The 20,700-nt window shown below is 46.0% G+C and overlaps 1 protein-coding gene across 2 annotated transcripts in view; it reads right to left on the minus strand.

The window, feature by feature from the left end:
• Window positions 1-20,700, minus strand: part of LOC115348109 (hexokinase-1) — a 50,308-nt gene that overhangs the window by 11,552 nt on the left and 18,056 nt on the right. For both annotated transcript variants that reach the window (XM_030030173.2, XM_030030174.1), the window contains 10 exons: window positions 15,689-15,837; window positions 10,676-10,795; window positions 7,834-7,929; window positions 6,457-6,556; window positions 6,182-6,365; window positions 5,808-5,963; window positions 3,489-3,722; window positions 1,633-1,937; window positions 894-1,042; window positions 671-790 (listed from right to left, as the gene is read on the minus strand). In XM_030030173.2, coding sequence (XP_029886033.1) covers window positions 671-790; window positions 894-1,042; window positions 1,633-1,937; window positions 3,489-3,722; window positions 5,808-5,963; window positions 6,182-6,365; window positions 6,457-6,556; window positions 7,834-7,929; window positions 10,676-10,795; window positions 15,689-15,837 — 1,613 coding nt within the window. The remainder of the gene's footprint in view (window positions 1-670; window positions 791-893; window positions 1,043-1,632; window positions 1,938-3,488; window positions 3,723-5,807; window positions 5,964-6,181; window positions 6,366-6,456; window positions 6,557-7,833; window positions 7,930-10,675; window positions 10,796-15,688; window positions 15,838-20,700) is intronic.

A 20,700-nucleotide genomic window follows, 5' to 3' on the forward strand; every position in this document is an offset into this window, starting at 1 on the left:
ACTAATCATGCTTGGTCTCCAAATTTCTAGAGCAATGCAACAAACTCAAAAGAGTGACAGAAACAACAAACTCAAAAAAATAAGCGTGACAGAACATATGCCTTTCTTCAAAAAAGTGCTAAGTAGACAGGAAACTATTAACAGCTGCACAGGTAGAGCTGGTGGAAGTATGTGGCAGTGAAGGAGTTAAACATGAAAGCAAAAAGAAAAAGGGTACACTTGGCAGGGACACGCTGCAGGCTACACTGTCACCCTTAGGGTGACATAGCCGAGCAGGTCCTGGTCCGTCCGCTCCATCCAGTGAGACCAGATCAGCTGGGCAACAGGCACTGGCAGCAGGGATGGACTTTTGCTTACTGCTCGCAAAAGCAGGGAAGTATCACCGTCCAGCAGGTTTATACGACTGGAAAAAACATGGTACCTTAAAAAAGGGATATCACCACTGTGGAAAATTTAAATGCTCTTATCTGTCACAGCCACGGGCTGAGCAGCATTTGCATTACTCCCTTTAAAGGAACTATTTATAGGAGCAGCTGTACTGGTCAGGGTCAGAGCATGAACCCTCCCCTTGTACAACCTCCCTGTAAGTGTCACGTAGATGATATGAAGGCAGAGAAATCAGGCCTAGCATTAGCACAACAGCAGATTCAAAAGATACTACGGAACTTACAGCATCCAGACTGGTCTGCTTGCAAGGGAAGGAAAACGTGAAGCCTAGAGGAAGACGTGCGCCTTTTATCCCCATATAATCCAGGAAGTCAGAAATGCAGGTAACAATGTGATCAAACAGCTTTAAAGAGAAAAGTCATGCATTTGAAATTGTACATGTTACACGCTGTTAAAAAGGTATTTAAAAAGCAGTAGTGCTGCAAAAGAGAAACACAAATACTCACCTCTTCTCCTGTTCCCTGCATCACCTCTATGGGAATGGCATAGATCTTGTTGTGCATCTCAACTGTTCTCCTTTTACCGCTGCGGATTTTCACCAGCAAAACTCTAAAGTTTGTCCCTCCAAGGTCAAGTGCCAAAAAGTCTCCGTTCTCTGTAAAAGAATATGTGTATATATTTAAAGAACCGTAAGTAAAACCTAAAAAAGTGCTTTCCCCAGAAAGCACTTTGATATAAAGTCTCTTAGAAACTCAGTTGGGTAGATCTTCATCAAAGGAGGATTTTAGATGCTGCTCTGATTATTCCAGCCCTTTTTTTTTTGTGGTTGTTGGTTTGGTTTGGTTTTAAACCAATAAGGGAAAGAGGACCCATACAACTGTTCCCTGAGGGAAAGCAGAAATTTGGCCAGCCACCCTGAAACGCAAAGAACTGCCCAGGCTTGCGAACAGGGTTCGGATGGGTTTGGATTGTGAGCCCAGCTGTGATTTTCTCCCTCCAGGCCACGGCTTGCTTGCACCCTCGGGCAAGGACATAGGGCCAGGCTGCCAGCAACCAGCACAAGGGCAAGTGCAGGCTGCCCTGCTCAGGGCTGAGATTTCCTCCTCTGCCCCACTCGGGAGGCTCCTCTTCCATTGCACCAGATCTGCTCACCCTCCACCAAATCCAAACCCCACCGCTGGGAGCCCATTTTGGGCACCCCTCAGCTGAGCCGGTGCCCTCAGTCCAGCGAGGGCATGCCTCTACCTGTCCCATCCGGCGTGCTGCGGACGAAGGTGGGCAGCATTTTCACTTTGGCAGTCTCATGAGTCTTCTTCTTCAGCCCCGCTTCCATCTCCGCCCTCATCCTCTTCTTCACCTGCAGCAGCTGCTCGTGGGTGAGCTTGAACTCGGCCAGCGTCTCATCGATGAGCCGGTGCTGTTCCGCCAGCCGGTACGCCACCGCCGTCACCATCGCTGCTCCCTTCCCACTGCCGCTCTCCGACAGCAGGAACCGCACTTCTGAGTCGGGCACCAAGCGCCGGGTGGTTTTGTGCAAGCGCCGGGCGTACCTGCGGGGAGGGGAGGCTGCAAGCCCGCCGTCTGCTTTACCTCCCCCACGGCCCCCAGAATTTATGCTGCCAACAAGGACAGACCGCAAAGGAAGCAAGAAGCCTCATCACACCCGAAACTAGCTACAGCCTCCCAAGCGGGAAAGAGCAGTTCTTCCCTATGGCCTCTTTCCTCCTGAACTTCTACGAAAAGCCAGCAAAAAGCAGGGGGGAGCATCAGAGTCTCATCCCCTGAACCTGACCCTAGGTGCGAGAAACCCCCAGGCTCCGATCCCCTCTCCTGGGGTCATCAAGCTGTCCTGAACTCACTGGTTTAGATGGTGTGGGGAAACAGTTCAGAAACAAAAATTGCCCATGTGTGTTATCTTAACACACCCTAGACCTGCCCATCCGGAAAAGCTAGTCAAAATAGCACTCTTGCAAATTTTTTTGTTTGCCAAAATTTCACGTTTTTCTTTAACTAAGGAAAGTATTTTTTTTCAACAAAATAACGAGAAACTGGAAACGAAACGTTAAACATATTTCTCCTTTCAAAAATTCCCTCATAAATGACACTCAGCCCTCCCAGCCAGCTCCAAAGCCAAGGTATGGCCTGTATGCTCTGCCTCTGCTCCCCTTCAGTACCCACAGCTAAATCCTACAGCCGAGACTGGAAACTGACTTGTTATCACCACGAAATAAAAGCCTTTTACCACGTGTGTATAAATCACACCTGCACACTGCATATTTCTTCCATTTCTTTATCCTGAACTTGGAAACCCTTACGCAGGTGCTGCTCTCCCAGCGCACATGGGCCAGCAGCCTCTCCCAAACATCCACAGCGTTAGGGCTTGGGCACTGGGGTTTTTTTTGACACTAAGACTCACACCAAACTCTGTTACCAGGATCAGGTACACCCACAGCAGAAGAGCTCAAGTTCCTCTCTGTTTTCTACGTAAATCTAAGCAGCTGTTTGATTAAAAATGTAACTTTCAAGGTGGGGAAAAACAAGACAAACACAGTTTTTAAAAAGCCACGGAAATGTAAGCACCAATTTTTTTCCCCTGGTTTCCAAGTATATCTTTAGAAAAGATTGAAAAAAAATAGGGTTTAGCACAGTCATTTTCAAAACAACTGAGTTTAAATTGAAAATGGAGATCAAGGTGCATTAATGCACTTCTCATCAAAGCCCAATCTACGGGCACAAAAGTAATATTTTGTACAAAGAAACTCACCTTCCAAGAGGTCTATTGAAATCCCTTAAGGTATGTACTCAAACCACCATAGTTTTCACCGATATTGCAGTGTCCAATTACTCAGGGTTTTGGTTCTTTTCTTTGTGGTTTTGTTGGTTTTTTTTTAAAATCTCACCTTACTTCTTCACTTAAAGACAACTCTCCTTTCCACTAAGCTCCCCATCTCAGACCAAACTCCCACACCCGCATTTCAGGTTCCTCATCTCACACCCAAACCGCGTGCCTGGGTGACGTCCTGGGGTTACACGCTCGACCCTTTGCAAACCAGAGGCCGTGGCAGGTGAAGAGCGTCAACGGCAGGAGCGGAGGGACTCACTGCGGATGCATCTTGTAGAGGGAGCCGTCGACCCCCACGGTGGTCCGGAGGCGGCCGACCCCTTTGTTATCCCGCAGCTGGTTGAGGATGGCACCCAGCGTAGAGGCTACCAGGTTGGCCGAACGGAAGGACACGATGGTGCAGACGTGCTGGACGGCGATGCAGTCCTCGTGGGACGGCTCCACCCCCAGGCGGGTTAAAATTTCTTTGGCTTTGTTCAAACCTTCTTTGCTCCTATAAAGAAGAGAGAGCAGTAACAGGTACTCCTTAGTGGGGGAGCTAGAAAATGCAGGACTGAGGTGCATCCAACCATGGGTGTCCCTGCCTGCGGTTTGAGAAAGGGGTTAGAAAGAAAATTTATTAAGAGATCTGGACTGGGAAGCTCCACGATGCTTGAAATAAAGTGCTCTAAATATGCATTCATTCGCAGAGAGAAACAGCCTTCCATTAAAGCCTGATGCAAACACGCAACCTACAAACCATGCAATTCCAGATACTATAGCAGCCACCCTATGGGCAGGATTACTCCCACATGTACCCAAGAGCCTGCCCTCCTTCAAGTTCGTTTCCCACAAGGCAAGAGGTACATCATGTCACTGGAAACGTGTCCAATGCTAATTGTGTGCAAGTCTCTCCAACACAGACCACGTTTTCGTTGTGCCAGATGATCAGACCAAATCTCGTACCGATCAAGCTTCCTGTACTCTGAAAGTGAATGCATGAAACGTGGGACCAGGACTGGGACCAGGACCAGGACCGGGACCAGCCCCATCCTGCGGAGCCAGGGCATCCCCCGGGAGCACAGCATGTCCAGTAGCTCCGGCTGCAGTTGGTCCAACAGCGCCAGACCCAAAGCAGAGCAGCAACCTCATGACAGCTCCTTCAGTGCACCCCCAAGAAAATCAGCAACTTCCAAGCACTTATACAGACCTGGAGGAATTAAATGCTTTTTCATCAGACTGATGCTTTAAACTTCAAACAGCTTCTCTCTGGAGCAGGAAGCACCAGCCCCACAATTCAGCACAGGCCTGAGCATACACCTAATCCCACACTCGCTCGCTCATATGTCTCAATAAATAAAGCCCAGTGTGAAAAACAAAACCCTGAGCGAAAGTCGCCTAAGTGATTTCATCCTAATGGGTCTCTTTTCAGGCTTTTACAACCTCACTGAACTTCTGTCTCTTGCACTGCATTTTCCCTCATTAGCACCCAGCCTGAGAGCAAAGTTTCTGGCAAAACTTATTCACGTCCAGCTCAGTCATTTCCCAGACAAAACCACAAGGAGTGTATCTTGTCATTACTAACTGCACTCCATACATCTTTTTAAGGACTCTTGCATCTTCCTAGTATCAGGCAGAAATCTGAAGCTGCACAGGGATGTGCCCCCTAATTATAACCAAAGTGCTCCTCAGGAAGTAAGGTGGGATTTCAGGGCAAATTTTGGTCTTAGTAACTGAACTTCTCAATAACTGCATTTTTCTTATTGTTGTTTAACATTACATCGGTCCATTACACGGACCTCTGTAGTTAAGACAAATGAACACACACATTTAACGGAAAGCTGTTCAGGTAAGACAGTCTGCCTGTAAAACGGGGAGCGGGGGGGAGACAGGAGTAAAACGGGGCAGGGGGCAACAGGCATTGTAGAAGTTACTGGCTGTTCCCTTGGCGATGCACTCGCAATCAATAGTACCTCTATATGTGTGCAGCAAAATCAGCAGCGTTTCGAAAAGAAAAGCCAGCCCAATGACTGCAGTACAAACTATCCCAGTGATGTGAATTTTAAAAACGCAGGGGGAAGAGCCAGTAAGTACTGACCAAAGGGGTGATGACACCGTAAGAAACCAACTGGCGCATAGCTCAGAGGTCACCATGTAGCACCCGGCACTGCCTACGAGACTGAATGCTCTGCCTTGTCACGCTTGTTTTCTTTCTGCCCAGCGATCCCGTGGATACAGCAAGGAGCGACACAAGTATTTGCCTGGAGGCACTAAGCCAATTCACTCCCATGGTTAGCTGCAGGGTAGCAACTTCTGAGTTTTTGCGAGCAGGGTGAGAGGTAGCACAGCACATGCCCTGTAGCTACACGGACTGGTAGGCTTTCATAGATCCTCCCAACACAGAAAAAGGGAGAAATCTTGGGGAGGAGGTCACAAGACTGTCTGCTGGGGGTCCCCACTTGCCAGCTCTGCACCTGCGCAGGAGGATGGCAGCCAACCCCAATGCAGCACATCTCCCCGCAAAGCAAAAAGAGGTGCTGGAAAATTAATATTCAAAGTCACTGTGAAACCCAGGGGGTGAAAAGGGATAGGTACTCACTTTTCTATGGCAGAAACGTGCTTTGTCTCAAACTTCCCTTTGGTGAGAAGCTCAGGAGTGATTCTCCCCTCAAAGAGCAGCCCCTCCTTGGCCATCTTCACCAGGATGAGCCTTACCAGCTCCCCCATGTACAGCCCGCTGACCATCTTCTCAAATCTGCAGGAGAGTACAGCAGCAGTCACCCACCGATCCGCGGGCAACAAAGGGAGGCAGAGCCCAGCTGTGCCACCACACCACCCAGCCCAGCCTGCAGTTTGCCTCACCACGGGCAAAGTCGAGCCTTCTTGAACTGCTGCATTCATAACACAAGTGGAAAAGGGAGCACAGAGCGGAAAACAAAAGCAGCAAAGCTCACAGATAACTGCCTCACTCACAGCTGCTTCCCAGGATTAAGGGATCCACGGTCGATCTCTCGATCAAACTCGGTCCTGATGTCTTCTAGCGAACCATCATCTCCAAAGGCCCCCCATTCCGTGTTAATGCACATCCTGCCCTCGTCGCCTTCCACCAGGTCAATGTGCCGCATCTCCTCCATGTAACAGGCATTGGTGCCAGTGCCTTTAGGGAAAGGATATCAGAAGGTGCTAACCAAACAGGCCAGGCAAAGGGAGAAAAGTCACGTGCATGCTGCAGCAGCAATGTGCGTTACCAATGATCAAGCCAACTTCGCAACGCTGGTCATCAAAACCACAGGTCATCATAGTCCCGACGGTGTCGTTCACAACAGCCATGATATCTGCATCGTAGTCCTGATGGAGGAACAAAACGTTACTTGGGCCATACGGCTTCTCTGAAAAAACACTGCCTGTGTTTATCGCCGGTTCACTTACGTCAACTAATTTCACAAGGAACAGGAGACAAACAGTTTGTCTGAATACCACAGCTCATCTTTTTAAATATCACCTGTTCTGTCTGCCAGTTCCCTATCCCACGTACCCAAGAAGACAATGAGAGCACACTAATGCACCAGGCAAACAATAAAACAGCAGTAGTATAATTCGAGAGAGCAAAGACCTGCTTTCACATAAGCACCCTTAGGCAGGAAAGAAAAGGGCTATACATGAAGGAAGGAGGAACTCTGCAGTTACATCATGGAGTAATTCGATGTAGTTGCTTGAGGAGTTAATCTAGAAAAACCTCCCAAGTTATGTATTTCTCATAGAATTCACTTAAAACATCTAGGAGTTTTATTTCAAGTGAAGATCTTAATACAAAATTATAAGCAAATAATGCAATTAAATAAGCTATCCAGACGACACACACTCATTCCTTTCCAGCTTCTTCAGTGTGTTACTCTACCTGATATCAAGTCTGATGACAGTAACGGACTACAGTAATGTTGTTCAGTGACAGTAAAACTCAGGTTTGCTTAAAAGTCCACAACTGCCCAAATAGAGCAAATACTGCCCTGTTTCCGATGAATTTGGTTGCTGAGTAATCAACATATCACCTGGCTGCAAGCATCACGCAAACCCAAATTCATTCCATCTCACACTCAGTGCCTTTTTATTTGTTTAAATCAGCAACATGGTCACCTTCACCCTCTATAAAATCAGCAGTGAGAAACTGCAGGGAGCAACACAGCTCACTGAGCCTGAAATCCCCCTTCTCATCTACTCTGCTCCTCGCCTGCTCCCAAGCAGTTGCGCAACTCAGCTGAGCCCAGACCACGAGATGCGGTTTCACAGGAATGGGATATGTCGGTATCACTGAAAAGTTGCGGCACTGACACGCAGCACTTTTTCAGTTTTTGGAGAGTGATAAAATTGCTGACGGTTGCCAGCGACAAACCACAACACAGTCACTCGGTTTTGTGCTGTGAGGAAAATCACAGCTTCCACATAGCAACTCTGACGTCGCTCCATTTTCCCAGCAAATGGAAAAACCGCACATCTTCATGCAAGAAAGCAGAGCTGCACTATCACTCAGATCACACGCTCAAGTCAGTGACGTGAAGGTGGTCCCTGACAAAGAAATGCCAGTTTGCTGTGATACAGAGTTAAAAACAGAATGAAGTACAATTTACCCCACGTTTCTTGATGGCCCTGTTAAGCAGCTTCACAACATCTGCTCCCTCCACTCCGCTTGCTTTGAAGCGCTTCGTCCAGGTTATCAGAATACCCTGATAAAACAAGACAGCAATATTCAACAGGATGCCACCATAAGACACAAATTGATTTTTTTTTTTTTCCTTAAAAACAAGATTTTAGACTTCAAATGCATCTTCAGGTCTCTTTTCTAGTATGACCTAACAACCCAACCTGAGACAACTGGCGGTCTTTGATTCTCATTACAGTAAGCTGAAAGATGGGAAATTGTTTTCCCCTCCCTTGCTAGAAAAAGGTTTGTTTGCACTTTCTGTTTTCAGCCCACTTTTCTCCCTGTTACTCCTCGACAGTTTTTCTTGGAAAACCATTTAATCCTCTTGGGCCACGGAAATCAACTGCTTTCAGAAAAAGCTGACTGCGCGGGACTGACTAAAGAGAAGGGATGTGATGTTTGTACATCCAGGACTCGGCTGCAGCGGGGATCAGACTGCTGCACATTTGCTGCCTGGAGTCCCAGCTGTCCAGGCTTGTTTCACTGTGGGATCATGTTTATGGGTTGAGGCAAATGGAAATACTAGAAATGTAGCAATGTATGTCCCCAACTTACAGTACGGATTGAAAAGGAAATCCTGGTATTGAATTCCTTGTCTGCAAACTGTCATAAAGAACCTGCAAATCCCCCAAGGTAACGACTACATCTGATTTTTTTTTCTATTTAGATAATGCCTAGCTGATTCAGAGCATTTAGTATATAAGTAAATAATAATAAAAGAAAGAAAAGAGCATTGACAGTAGTCAACAGGAAAGACAACTCAAATCAGCTCAGCTTTTCATACCCACCACAATATTCAAATCTATCACAACAGGAGTCCAAGAAGCTAAAAATCAGAAAAGCTGAAGCCTACAGGCACAAACAGCCATTGCCCAGGTGTACGTAAGCCCATATCCCAGCCTAAAAATCAACCATGTGTCTTGTGCACATTCACCCTCCCAGCTGGGATAGCTACAGGGGACAGAGGGGTCAGGGCAGCTCTTTCCAGACCAGGAGGTATTTTCCTACCACTAAAACACAAACTCAATTTGCATAAGTTTTGCCACTGTGCTGCCCTCATTAGCATCATTTAGAAACCCAGCAAAGCCCCGTGCTGCTGCGCAGGGAAACCATGGCAAAGCCCATTCTGCAGGCACAGCTTTAATGGGCAAAAGGGCCCCTTGTTCCACGTAACTGTCATCATTCAGGAAAACTGGTCAAACCACACTGGCAAAGAGCAGCTCCTCTCAGCATGACTGGCTGCTGTGCTGGAAGGATTTTTTGCTTCACCAGCAAGACCTTGGCAGCAGGGAAGAGCCCTTGGAGTGCAGCAGGGTTGAGCGGGACCCAACCATGCAGTGCCACCTTGTCACCCTTGGAGAAACCAGGGACCACCCTGTCTCCTTCTGCTCACCAAGCACAAGAAAACAGCACATAGGCAAGCACAGCCTCACAGAAGCAGCAATCCAGGAACAAATCTGGCCCACAGAATCCAGAAAAACATTTTTCAAATGCCCAAAATATCACAAAAACTCTCAGAAAGAGAGTTTTGTTTTTGTTTGGTGGTTTTTTTTTTTTTATTAAGAGAGACCCTCCCTTGTCTCCTACTATCCTCCTCCACTCTGCCCCTGCTCATCTCCAAGTCTCCACAGGTGTCCCCAAGCCATCCCACATGCTACCTGCCTGCCCCTGCCCCACACAAGCATGATGTCATCCCAGCTGGCTTGAGCAAACCAGCCCACAAACAAGCGCCTTTCATCATGCAGCTAAATACATTTTCCCAAGGGCAACTCAACTTCACAACCGCACCCCCGGCATGACTCTGGTGCGGTCAGTAGCCTGAGCCTTACCATGCATCACGGCCAGATGGGAGAGCTGCACCAAAATCAACTCATCTTTTCTGAATTGATGCAGGAAAAGGCAGCTCTCTGTTCTGAACTACATTCAGACCTGAGTTAGTAAGCACCCTTGGTTTCAGCCCTCAGCATCGCTCAAGAAGTATGAAATGTAATAAAAATCGTGCCTCACCTGGCCCTCCTCAGCACCAACATCTGGGGAGCCGTTGCACCAGGCTAACCTAGAGACCTGCAAGCTAGAAAAGCAGGTCATGCTTTAACAGTGCAACCTCTTAGTGTTTTGTGTGGATTTAACTTTCCTGCATTAATTTGCTACACCGTTGCCATAGCGATGCTGTACCAGGAGGCTGCTGAGTCATTTGTGATATAATGAGCAAAAGAAGGAAAATACCGTAGCATCCTTGCCGTGGGAATCTCATCAGTCACTTCATACAACGCTGGTTATTTCCATCCCTTTTTAAAGCGCATCGCTTCCAGGTGGCCTCCCTGATTTCCCTCAGTGCTGAGCACCCAGCCAGTGGCACGGCTCAGCACTGCTGCTCAGGAGGGAGACCCCGATCTGGATCGGTGTGTGCACTTGTGAAGTTCACCAAAATCTGAGCAAATGCTGCTGGGCTGGGTCCCTCCCAGTTACACCTCATGGAGAGGTTAAAAAGGTTGCACAAGAGGCAGGAAAAATTGCTGCCATGTTTACACGGTAAACCACGATACTGAGGAGCTCACTCAGAGGCAGTACAAAACATCAGATGCCTCTTTGTCATCTGTTAACCAGCTCTTTCAGAAGAAACATAAACACAAGCATGAAGTCTGACAGTGAAATATAACACTCATTTATCCCCAAAACGAGACCTGTCTAGGATACTGCTTTCATAGCAGTGTTTTAATCACACTGTAACTCTTCTGCATATTAAGAAAACTGTCAAATCTTCTTACCTCATCTAGCTTGGATTGTCGACACGGGAAGGAAAACGTAAACCCAACTGGTAATTTCTTGTCTTTGATTTGTTGTTTCTCCATAAAGTCTCCCAGGCATTCAGCAACATGATCAAAAAGCTACAAGAAAGAGGAAAGTAAAAAACCACCATGATTAGAAATACAGTTTTAGGGAGAAAATACTTCAAACTGCATATGAAAACTGTACTGGGTGAGGGGAAAGGGGGAAATATCTGCTCCAAATTTTAAAATATATTTAAATGACAAAGCTATGAAAATACTCTCAGGCAGCATATATTAACACCTTAAATAATAAATTATTAAATACATTGTCCTTTTACACCCCTATAAAAACGCTTTTCCTGAAACAAGCAGCCTGTGGCTCTCGAGCCTGCCATAACCCTTCTACTTAACATTTGATAGAACAAAAATGTTCTTTTAACCTTTCAGTAACAGGAAGGAACATCTCAAAAGAACATTTGTGATCCAGTCCCACATGAGTTTGAGCACTTTTACAGCTATGCAGAGAAGATCAACATCTGCTTCACTCAAGCACTGCTGAGATCAGAGAAGCCAGCACTTTGTAGGAGCCACCCAAAAGGACATAACCTCTCAAATCTATTCCTAAAGCACACAACAAACAAACAAAAAGGAAACCCAGGGGATTTGTCCAAATATTTTACATGTTCTGAGAAGCAACCTGAAATGGGAACATTTTATGCATTTTTTTGTAATGCTAAACTATGCAGGCAGCCTACACCAGGCCTGCAGGTACCAATTCCCACCTAGCCACCTCGATGGCCCCTCGACGGTGCCCTGTGACAATGGCACTGTGTGCCCGCCAGGCATGCCAGGGAGTGCGTGGGCACGAAAGCGAGAGACGTCTCTCCCACCAAGCTATTTGGAAAGCCCCTCAGGTAGATTGCAACACTCAAAGCCAAAATCAAGCCCTGGCAATTGAAGCAACAAAAATACGCGTTTGTATCTACCAGTACCAAAAAGCCAGACATGCCTTGAACTGACCCATACCACAAATGGATGTCAAACCTATTAACAAGTGGCCACCTGCCCCAGAAGATAACTGCGCTTCACATTTTAACTCCCTGGAAAAAAAAAAACAAAAGAAAAAAAAAGACAAACAACCCTATCTGCAGCGTTGGTGGGACAATGCCAGGAAAACTGCCTAGAAGATTGGGGATAATTGGGAGGGAGTACAAAAAGATATCTGTTGGTTGCAATTAGCCTGTGCAGCTTTATTAAGAACAATTTACAGAGTCTTGGAGAGACAGAACACTACAGACAGGCTGCAGCAACTACAAAAAAACGAAGAGGAATATTTTGCCATTCGAAGCAGATCAAGAAGCGGTGTCTGTTATGTTACAATTCAACAGAACACCTTAAGCTCATTCCTAAAATGAGGTCAGATTCGATTAAGCAGAAATACAGTAGTTTCCCAGGGAAAACGTTGCCATTCATTGTCCTGGGCAAATCAAGGACATTTCACTGAGTGCACGCAGTGAAACGGCATGGGAAAGCAACCTACGCTGCTGCACTTCTGCAAGACTATTTTCAGTTGTCCTGATGGGGGAGAGAGGAAAGGGAGACAGGAAAAGGAGTTACGAAAAAAAGAACCGTAGTTAAGTAATAAAATATGACAACTTCTCCAGGAGAAACACAAAAAGAACAGGAGCGTACGTTTTTATTATGCTTTCCATCTGAAAGTATCTTGCTAAATACTCAAACCTACTAAACTTTCAGCTGCTCCCAGGATTACAGATGATAACCAGGGACCAACCTCAAACCCCTGAGGAATTCAGAGAGCAGGAAGCAGAAATATTGAGTGTGGATGTCACTACAAAAATCCCTCTCATGCAACGAACCACAACTGCATAGAGAAGAGACGGGACCTGCTTTGTGAATCTGACTGCAAAAGATCCCTGGGCATTCCCAACGCGCTCTGGAAAGTCCGTGCACCTGCCGGCGTTTGCCTGCGCAGTCCCGGCACGACCTGCCGAAGCTCGCCTCTGTGAGTTAGCGTGCTCGCTTGCTGCAAGCAATGCACCGTGAGTCATTAGGGCTCTGGGCTGGCAGCAGGGCACGCGAGTGTAACCCATGCCACAGCCTGCACAGGCAAATGCGGTTAACTATTAGCCACATTCTTGACACTACAGTAGCAGTGTCTAGTCGGTAATGCACGGTCTGGCTGTGCTACTGTTTTTAATAAAGCACAGAGGGAAGGCACTGCTCAAAAGGAGAAAAAAGAAAGAGGGAGGCATATATTAATTTTGCTACCATCGACGGTCATAAGATCTTTCCTAAGGAGACTCAAGGAAGCATCCATATATGCCTGTGCCCCTATTAACATCCAAACCTTACAAATGCCAAACAACTCTGACAGGACAGAAGAGGCAACATTACTTTAATGAAATCGACAGGAATTTTGTAAGGCAGGTGGATTGAGGAAAAATCCAAATTCCCATCCACCCACAGGTGCGCGGTAGGGAACAGTGCGAGCCTAATATTTTATCAAACGTCAAAGAGACAGACAGAGCGAACGCCACAGCCAAGAAGAAAAGACCAGTCAGATTTTTACACCTTTATAGACCTGAAGCGATACAACCATGAGACACTGAGCAATATGGTATCAGGCTTCATTACTTTTCCTCTGGCCATGAAGTTGCCTGCTCAGGTTGGGCTCCAAGAAGTCTCCACAAGGATGCATTTGGCTGGCAGCCAGCAGACTTTGGCAAGCAACTGAAGATCTGAGCTCAAGCTCAAGCCCCTGAATGGGGAAGATGTAAGGAGCAAGGATACCACAGCTTCAGATCGGAAGAACAGCCACAAATCCATACCCTACCTCCAGTGGCGGCAGAACACAAAAAGCAACACCAAAATCAAGCCTCAGGCATGCTCCCATTCGCTGAGTCGACACAGAAGACAGGCTTCTTACAAGTTTTAGACCTGCTATTACACTGCTGAAGTCAATGAGAGTTTTGCCCTTGACTTTGACAGGGAACTGTCTCTGACTGGCAAAGCTGTCAGCCCGTGCCTGACAGATCGACAAAAATAGAAGTTTGAATGCGATGAAGTAGAAAATATCAAAACAAACCGTGCTGGTGAGGCATGAAGCCATAAATCACAATCCCTTCAATAAGCTGATTATGTATTAGGCTTTAAGAGTATAACTCACTGAAGTTAATGACACAGCTTGCTGAAAAACATATTAGTAGCCTACCCCGCGCAGGCAGTTCAGTCCAAGTATTCCACTAATCTGGCTCAGAGATTTCAGAGAACCTCAACCGTACGCATCAGTCATAAGCACCAAATCGTCACCTGCCTGTGTGCCTCCCGGGCATCCGCCATGCTTCCCTGTGAAGTCTCACGGCAAGCGTTTTAGTCGTGGCTGGATATTGTCGTGGGACAACTTCGAACCCAGATGCAATTCTGATGATGCTTCCAGTTCTCCTCTTCTTTTCCTGGTACTTAAATACTGGGAGTGACTGTCTCCCCAGGGTCAGTGGAAGCCTTGCTCGCCTCTCTTTCAGTTTAAAAGCCATGACAAAGCCTATCAGTCTGAGCTCCACGCTGCTGGTTCCCAACAGCCAAATGGCCTTCGGATATTTAAAAATGAAAACATAAACACGACAAAGCCCTGGAAAGAATGTAGACCTGATGTCTCCTTTCCCGGCTTCTCCTTACCACCCTTATCGTGTCTCCATTAAGTCTCACCTTAAGTCAGCCTGCTCGCCTCCCTGGGACAGACACTTGCCCCTTGGGTGTGCGGGCAGCCCTGCTGCTTGTCAGTCTCCAGCTCCCGACACCCCTTGATGGACAAGAAACCCCACGTTCCAAACCTGCCTCCAGGCAGCCCACCCGACTCCCCTGCCTCCACCAGCAACAGGCAGGTCAGCTCAGCTCCCCTCCAAAACCGTTCCGTGGGAAAGCTGCTGCGTGACCTTTTGGCCAGATAAAGTAATAATGTTAGGAAAAGTCTTTACAAGAAAGGTATTTTATTGCTGCGGTTCAGATATCACAGCAATGCTTATATCAGTGCTACTTACAAGCCATAATTGCCATCTTACACTCACTATTGCATAAGAATGCAGCAGCAGTTATTAGATACATACGTTAAGGGTATTAAGGTGGCTACAGAAAATATATGAAGGGTACAAATTGCTGTTTGCAGAATTTTTCTTTTTTTCCTCTTTTGTTTATTCTTCTGAAACAAGCTCTAAGTTTCCTGCAGGTCTCATACCCCTAAATAGCACCTCATACTAGTAAAAAGTGTAAAAACCTTGCTGTTTCCAACAATGAAAATTACCTGTTTTGTCTTACACTGACACGGAGACAAATCTGTCAGTAAAATATTTATTGTAATCCGCTTCCTGATCATAAAAAGAAAATAAATTCTTCCAAAGAACCCGATTTGAAATCCAAGTAAACGGATCCAAACATTTTCTACTGTTGGAACGTGGGAGACTAAAAAAAAAAACCTATCATTTATTCAGCAAAAATTAAGTTGAAGTTGTGCCAAAACATTCTATCAGCTTCCTGTAGTTTTTCTAATGTATTTGTACTTTTCATGAATGCTGAGTTGCTCGGACTGCCAGGACAGATATGTGGCTGTCATGGGTATTTCTGTCCCTCATCTAACATTACAATTGCAGGGTTGGTCATGCTCGCTGCTTACAAAGACTAAGTTGTTTTCCTGCCGTCCATTCCCACCTCTGGAAAGTAACTTTACTATAAAAGTAAAAATTCTTATTTCTAGGCCATTTTTTCCCCTAACTCGGCCAAAAGTCTCCCACACAATGGGAGCAGCATCCATGCATGCTCTACTACTCTAACTACCACTTATTTATTTTCAGTATCGACAAAGAGCTGTAGTCGAGTCTGTGCACGCTGTAGGTGCAACTGTTAAGAGGCTAAGGTCATTCTTGTGGTGTTTTTGTAAAATGGCAGTGTGAAAGCAGCTAATCTTTAGAGAGACGTCCTAAAAAAAGAGGTGCTTACCCGTGTTCCGCTGCCATGCATGATATCTTCAGGCGTATTATAAATTTCACTTTCCATTTGTACTGTCTGCTTTTTTTCATGCGATACCTTCACCCGCAGAATTCGGAAATAAGAACCACCAAGATCCAGTGCAATGAAATCTCCTTTCTCTATGTGGAAAACAAGACACAAGTGATTAAAAATTGTATGCAACACAAATCTGGGAAATATCAAGCTCTGTTAAGTATAATGCAGAGGCAAACGTCCAGTGCCTACAGCAAGGAATTTCTAGCTGCAGGGTGTCCATGTGAAGCATCGATCTGATTCCCTACAATTTAACATGAAGTTGGTGCAATGGCAACACCAACCACCATTGATACACAGGCAACTGCAATGAGGGTTTATCCAAAAAGAATGGACTAACAGTGGACAGTCTGTATCCAGATCTCACGATGAAGCTGGCAGAGCAAAGATCTCCGAAGAATGCCAAAAAGGTGTTGCAAACAGTAAAATGAAAGGATACCAGACCACTGATGAACAGTCTTTGGCTGCATATAAACTTGTGTCATTTTGGCAAATAACAGTGAATGGTGGCTGAATTGCGCACTACTCTAAAATCAACAAATTACCCACAGAGGTAGTTAAAGCAGGAACCACTTATGTCACCCTCAGAAGCTGAGATTCACTGCAAACTACAGTCAGATAACAGAAGTCTGAGAAACGACAGTCTGAAACATCACAGGGCGGCTGCAGGAGTTACACAGGGCGGCTGCAGGAGTTACTCAGAAGTTGCGAACCCTTGCACGGAGCTCCTAAATAACTCGCCAGGGAAAGAGTTAGGATACCTCCATCTCCCTCTGTGGTGGAGAGGGATTTGGATTTCAAAGACCTGAAGCCAAATCCACTCCCCACTCCCACCTCCACAGACTTCAGGGTGTAATTCAGGCAACAGAGACGCGTGGTCTGGCTATCTGAGGAACGACACTTTCAGCACCCCCTGGAGAGCAAGGCAAATATATTTGACTGAACCGCTCGTGCTATCTCACCTTATCAAAGAGGGAGCAAACAAAGACAGCGATTGTTAAAGTCTGCGAAAAGATAACATTTAGGGAAGCAGTGTGCACAACTTAACACACAGGCTGCAGTTAATCGCTGAGGCTCTTTGCAAGCATTCGTGTCTGCGCACGGCATCCCCGGGGCTCACCGAGGCTGCTCGGAAGGCAGTGAAGCAGATGCGCACGGTGCTTTCTCGTCCCGGCTTCCCTCATTGATTTGTACCTTTCTGCGGTGACAGAAGTGCCCTGTGCCACAGGTGGGATGAGCTGGCCCCGCCATGCATATTGCCAGTCCCATCCTACAAGAGCTCTTTGGCCTCTTTTCATTCTTCCTTCCAACTATGACTTTGGGGAGGCCTTTTGATGTGTCACCTCAAACTTCAACTCAGCTCTCAGAGCCTTCTGACCCCACGCTGTCACCAAAATATCAGATATGCAACTTATTATCCACGAGGATTTCCAGACCCAGACTTGCCTCTGAGATTACCCTGCCCAATCTCAGATCAAAACTCTTAAAGTCTGGCCTTAGTGAGCTGCTCCTCCTCGTTGCCCCATGCTCCTCCAAGAAGCCCCCTCCTGCTCAGCAAAGCTGATGAGCTGGATGAGGCATCCCTCGGGGCAGGACCTCTAGCAGGAACAGCCTAAGAGAGGCAAAGACACTACAAAAGCCCTTACGGTTTTCCAAGGTTGCAAGTGTCATACAGCAAACAAAACACTGTCATGCGAGAAACCACAGAGGACAATAAGCCCCGTACAGAAAAACATAGCAAAACGACAGTGGGAGCCCACATCTCCTACCAATCTTCCTAATTTTACTGCATTGCAATGCAACTTTTCCTGCTTGCTGCTTAAGACATGGGCAAACTCAGAGTTTGCCAAAATATGGACCTTGCAGCACTTCCCTAGCTGTTTCTGAACAGCGTGGCTTTAAATATCGCTTTGCTCCAGTACGAATGTCATTTAAAACGTGAACATTTCCAAACTGTGGATGCCGTTCCCTTTATCGAGTTCAGCATAACAAATTCAGTAACTCATAACCCCCTTCACCGCAACAAGACTGGAAGCAAAACATTTACCACAAGTGTCTCATTAAGCCAAATACCCAAATAAGCGTTATCATATGAGTATCATTTGTCGAATGCAAGCCATTACCCGCAATAAATAATGGAAAAATCAACACCGGACCAGATGGCCCTTTTCCAAGCCTAAACGCACCTTGGTACATACCTCAAACAAATACTGCACTTCAGAAATATCTTCCCTGGCAGTAAATTAACAGATTAGCACGTTTAATTTCCAGCAGCATCAGGCTCAATTTATTATTATAAAATTTATTAAGAATTATCCTTTTCAGTTAAAAAGAAAAAAGAACTCTGAACCAGACTGTAAAGCTTTCTGTATGCAAAGTAGCAGTTTTCTTTCAGTGTACTTCAGGAATTAAACCCAAGTAGCAGCATTTAATCTATGCTTTGTAACACCAAGATGCAATCAAACCTGCTGTAAATTAATTTAGGAAGATCCTCTGAAAGCATTTTGAATTAGCTGGAGATACCGTTCTGGGCACTCTGGACAAAAAACCTTGTGGCTTTCATAAATTAAGCAACTCTGAATGAAGCAAAAAACCCTGCTAACACCAACGTGTCCAGAGCCTCCAAAATTATTACTCAAAAGATCCTCGTTAACAAAGTACACAAGCACAGATCTGAAAATAAACAACAGTATTTTTCTGAATAGTCAGCTCTCATAATAATAATCAGACTCAGAGGAAAGAGCTTACAAGGCAGTAATTAGAGACGAGCCAGAGAAAAGGGCAGGCTTTCAGCCTCTGGCTTTTGCAGAGGGACAGCTGAAGGCAGAAATTGCCATCGGCTGGGAGCCGAACCCACACTTTGGGCACATCAACACGAACGCGGCCGTGAGGGCCCCCCCGAGCCTTTTGGAGGAAGAGGGAAGGGGGCTCTGCATCTGCCCTGGCTGCATCTGTGCGACGGCTGAGCCGGACGCGGCAGGCACACGCACGTGAGTCAGGGAAAGACATGCCATGACACCCACCCACAGCAAATATTGCTCATACCTGGGGTCAGAACATGCCCTTTCTGGGAAATAATGGAATGGTTTTGCCTGCATTTCTAACAGCTATCCAAAGAGATGCTCACAACCTGCATATACAGATTAGTACCGTGTTATACAGAAATCGTCTGGGGCAAAGCATTGCCTTGCTCTAATCCGTGCTGCGAAGACGCTGCCCACAGCGTGCCTGTCCCGGAGAGGCCAGCAGGAGCCAAATGGGCACAGGATCAAGAACTGAGCACCCTGTACACAACATACATGGTTGCTTTTTTAAGTAGGTGTGTAATACATGATCTGAAATTAATGCCTTGACATACAGACACGCTTACACTCAACCAGGGCTACCCACTGCTCTGGCTCATGCTCGGTCCCAGCAGCGTTCAGCAATCTCTCGCACCTCCCCTGACCGGGTGCAGATCCCCTTTTCCCTGTGCCGTACAGCATCTCAAAGTCTCCCCAGTTTGTGCCATGGAACAATTTGCAAAACCATTTGACTCACTGCAAGCAGCTCAGATTTGCTAACCTGCAATGCCTGACGGACCAGGGTAGCGGGAACAGGTCTGTACCCAACTGAACTCAAACACGAATGAAGGAAAAAAACAGGGATTTCAGAGTTGGTAAAAATGCTGGGATTCCACACAAAAGCCCTTAAGTCACCTCACCTGCAAACCCTTAGAGCAACCCCTGCCCATGACCCAGCTGTGTGTGGCAGCTTCTGGCTTTCTCAACAAGCTCAGAGTTTCAACAGGACATTTCAACATAACAGCCAGCAGTGCTAAATTAAGGGAAACACAGGATTCAAGTTTGTTCTCCCTTTAGTTTTTTTTAGACAGAGAATCACATTGCAACTGAAAAGCTTAAGGTGGCAGAAAGTAACAGCAAAGCAGAACTATCAAAGATCTCCACCTGCCAGACAGCACCAAGTAACACAAAGCACCAGGCTTCATGTTCTTTCACCCAATAAATTCTTGATTTTAACTCAAAAAAAGCCTCAAAACAGGTAACCGTGTTATGCAGTTCTAACAACTGTGCAATTTCTGCACAGAGGGACATAATTTGTGGTAGGCACCAAACTACAGTTAATCAACTCATGCTACATGAGAAGGAAATCCAGTGTTACCACTGAATAATAAACACTATTATATACTGTTTATAAATATATTTATATACTCTATATATAGTATTTATATTTTTATAAACACTAGAATAAGTAATAGGGGCAATCTTGGTCTCAAATACCAACACAACATCTTTTTGGTTTCTGATAGCTCTTTGTGCCACTTTTATCAGGTACAGTGAGCATGGAAAAACAGAGTCCTACATCTGGATGGAAAAAGCTCCGTACACCACTGCAGCAGCTTTGGAGCCACACATTGCAGCTTCCTTGAGTTCTGCGAGTTTGCCCTAAGACAGTCTGCAAGAAGCAGCTACAAAAAGCAAAACGACTGTCAGGAAACTCAAATTCGGCATATAGGGGTTCACACTTCCACTGGGGAAAACATAAGGAGGGGGAAGAAATGCTGAGTCGAACAGCAAATGACTAAAAGCCACTGTATTTGTTAAGACTCTAGATCACGTGAGAGTGAATTGCATAAATCAAAAATCTTTGTATGTGAAGTATTGATTGTTGGTAGACAAATCTCAGTGTAAACTTATTGACTATTAGTGGACTGACTGCTACGAAGGGCTCTTTCATTGGCATCAAAAGGGTTTTGACACAGGAATCACAAAATCCTCCAGCATCTGTGGGAACAGACCTGCACACAGAAGGGAGGCTGTCTTCGAAATGTTGTCTGGGCTTGCCAGAAAGCAAATTGCTCTTGTTCTTGGTAGTGCATTGGTGTATTTCTAACAGGTTTCCCACAAAGCACGCCATGTTTAATACGGAAAACAAATACTCAGCTCCTT

The sequence above is a fragment of the Aquila chrysaetos genome, chromosome 11 (assembly GCF_900496995.4).
Source record: "Aquila chrysaetos chrysaetos chromosome 11, bAquChr1.4, whole genome shotgun sequence".
Classification (NCBI taxonomy): Eukaryota; Metazoa; Chordata; class Aves; order Accipitriformes; family Accipitridae; genus Aquila; species Aquila chrysaetos.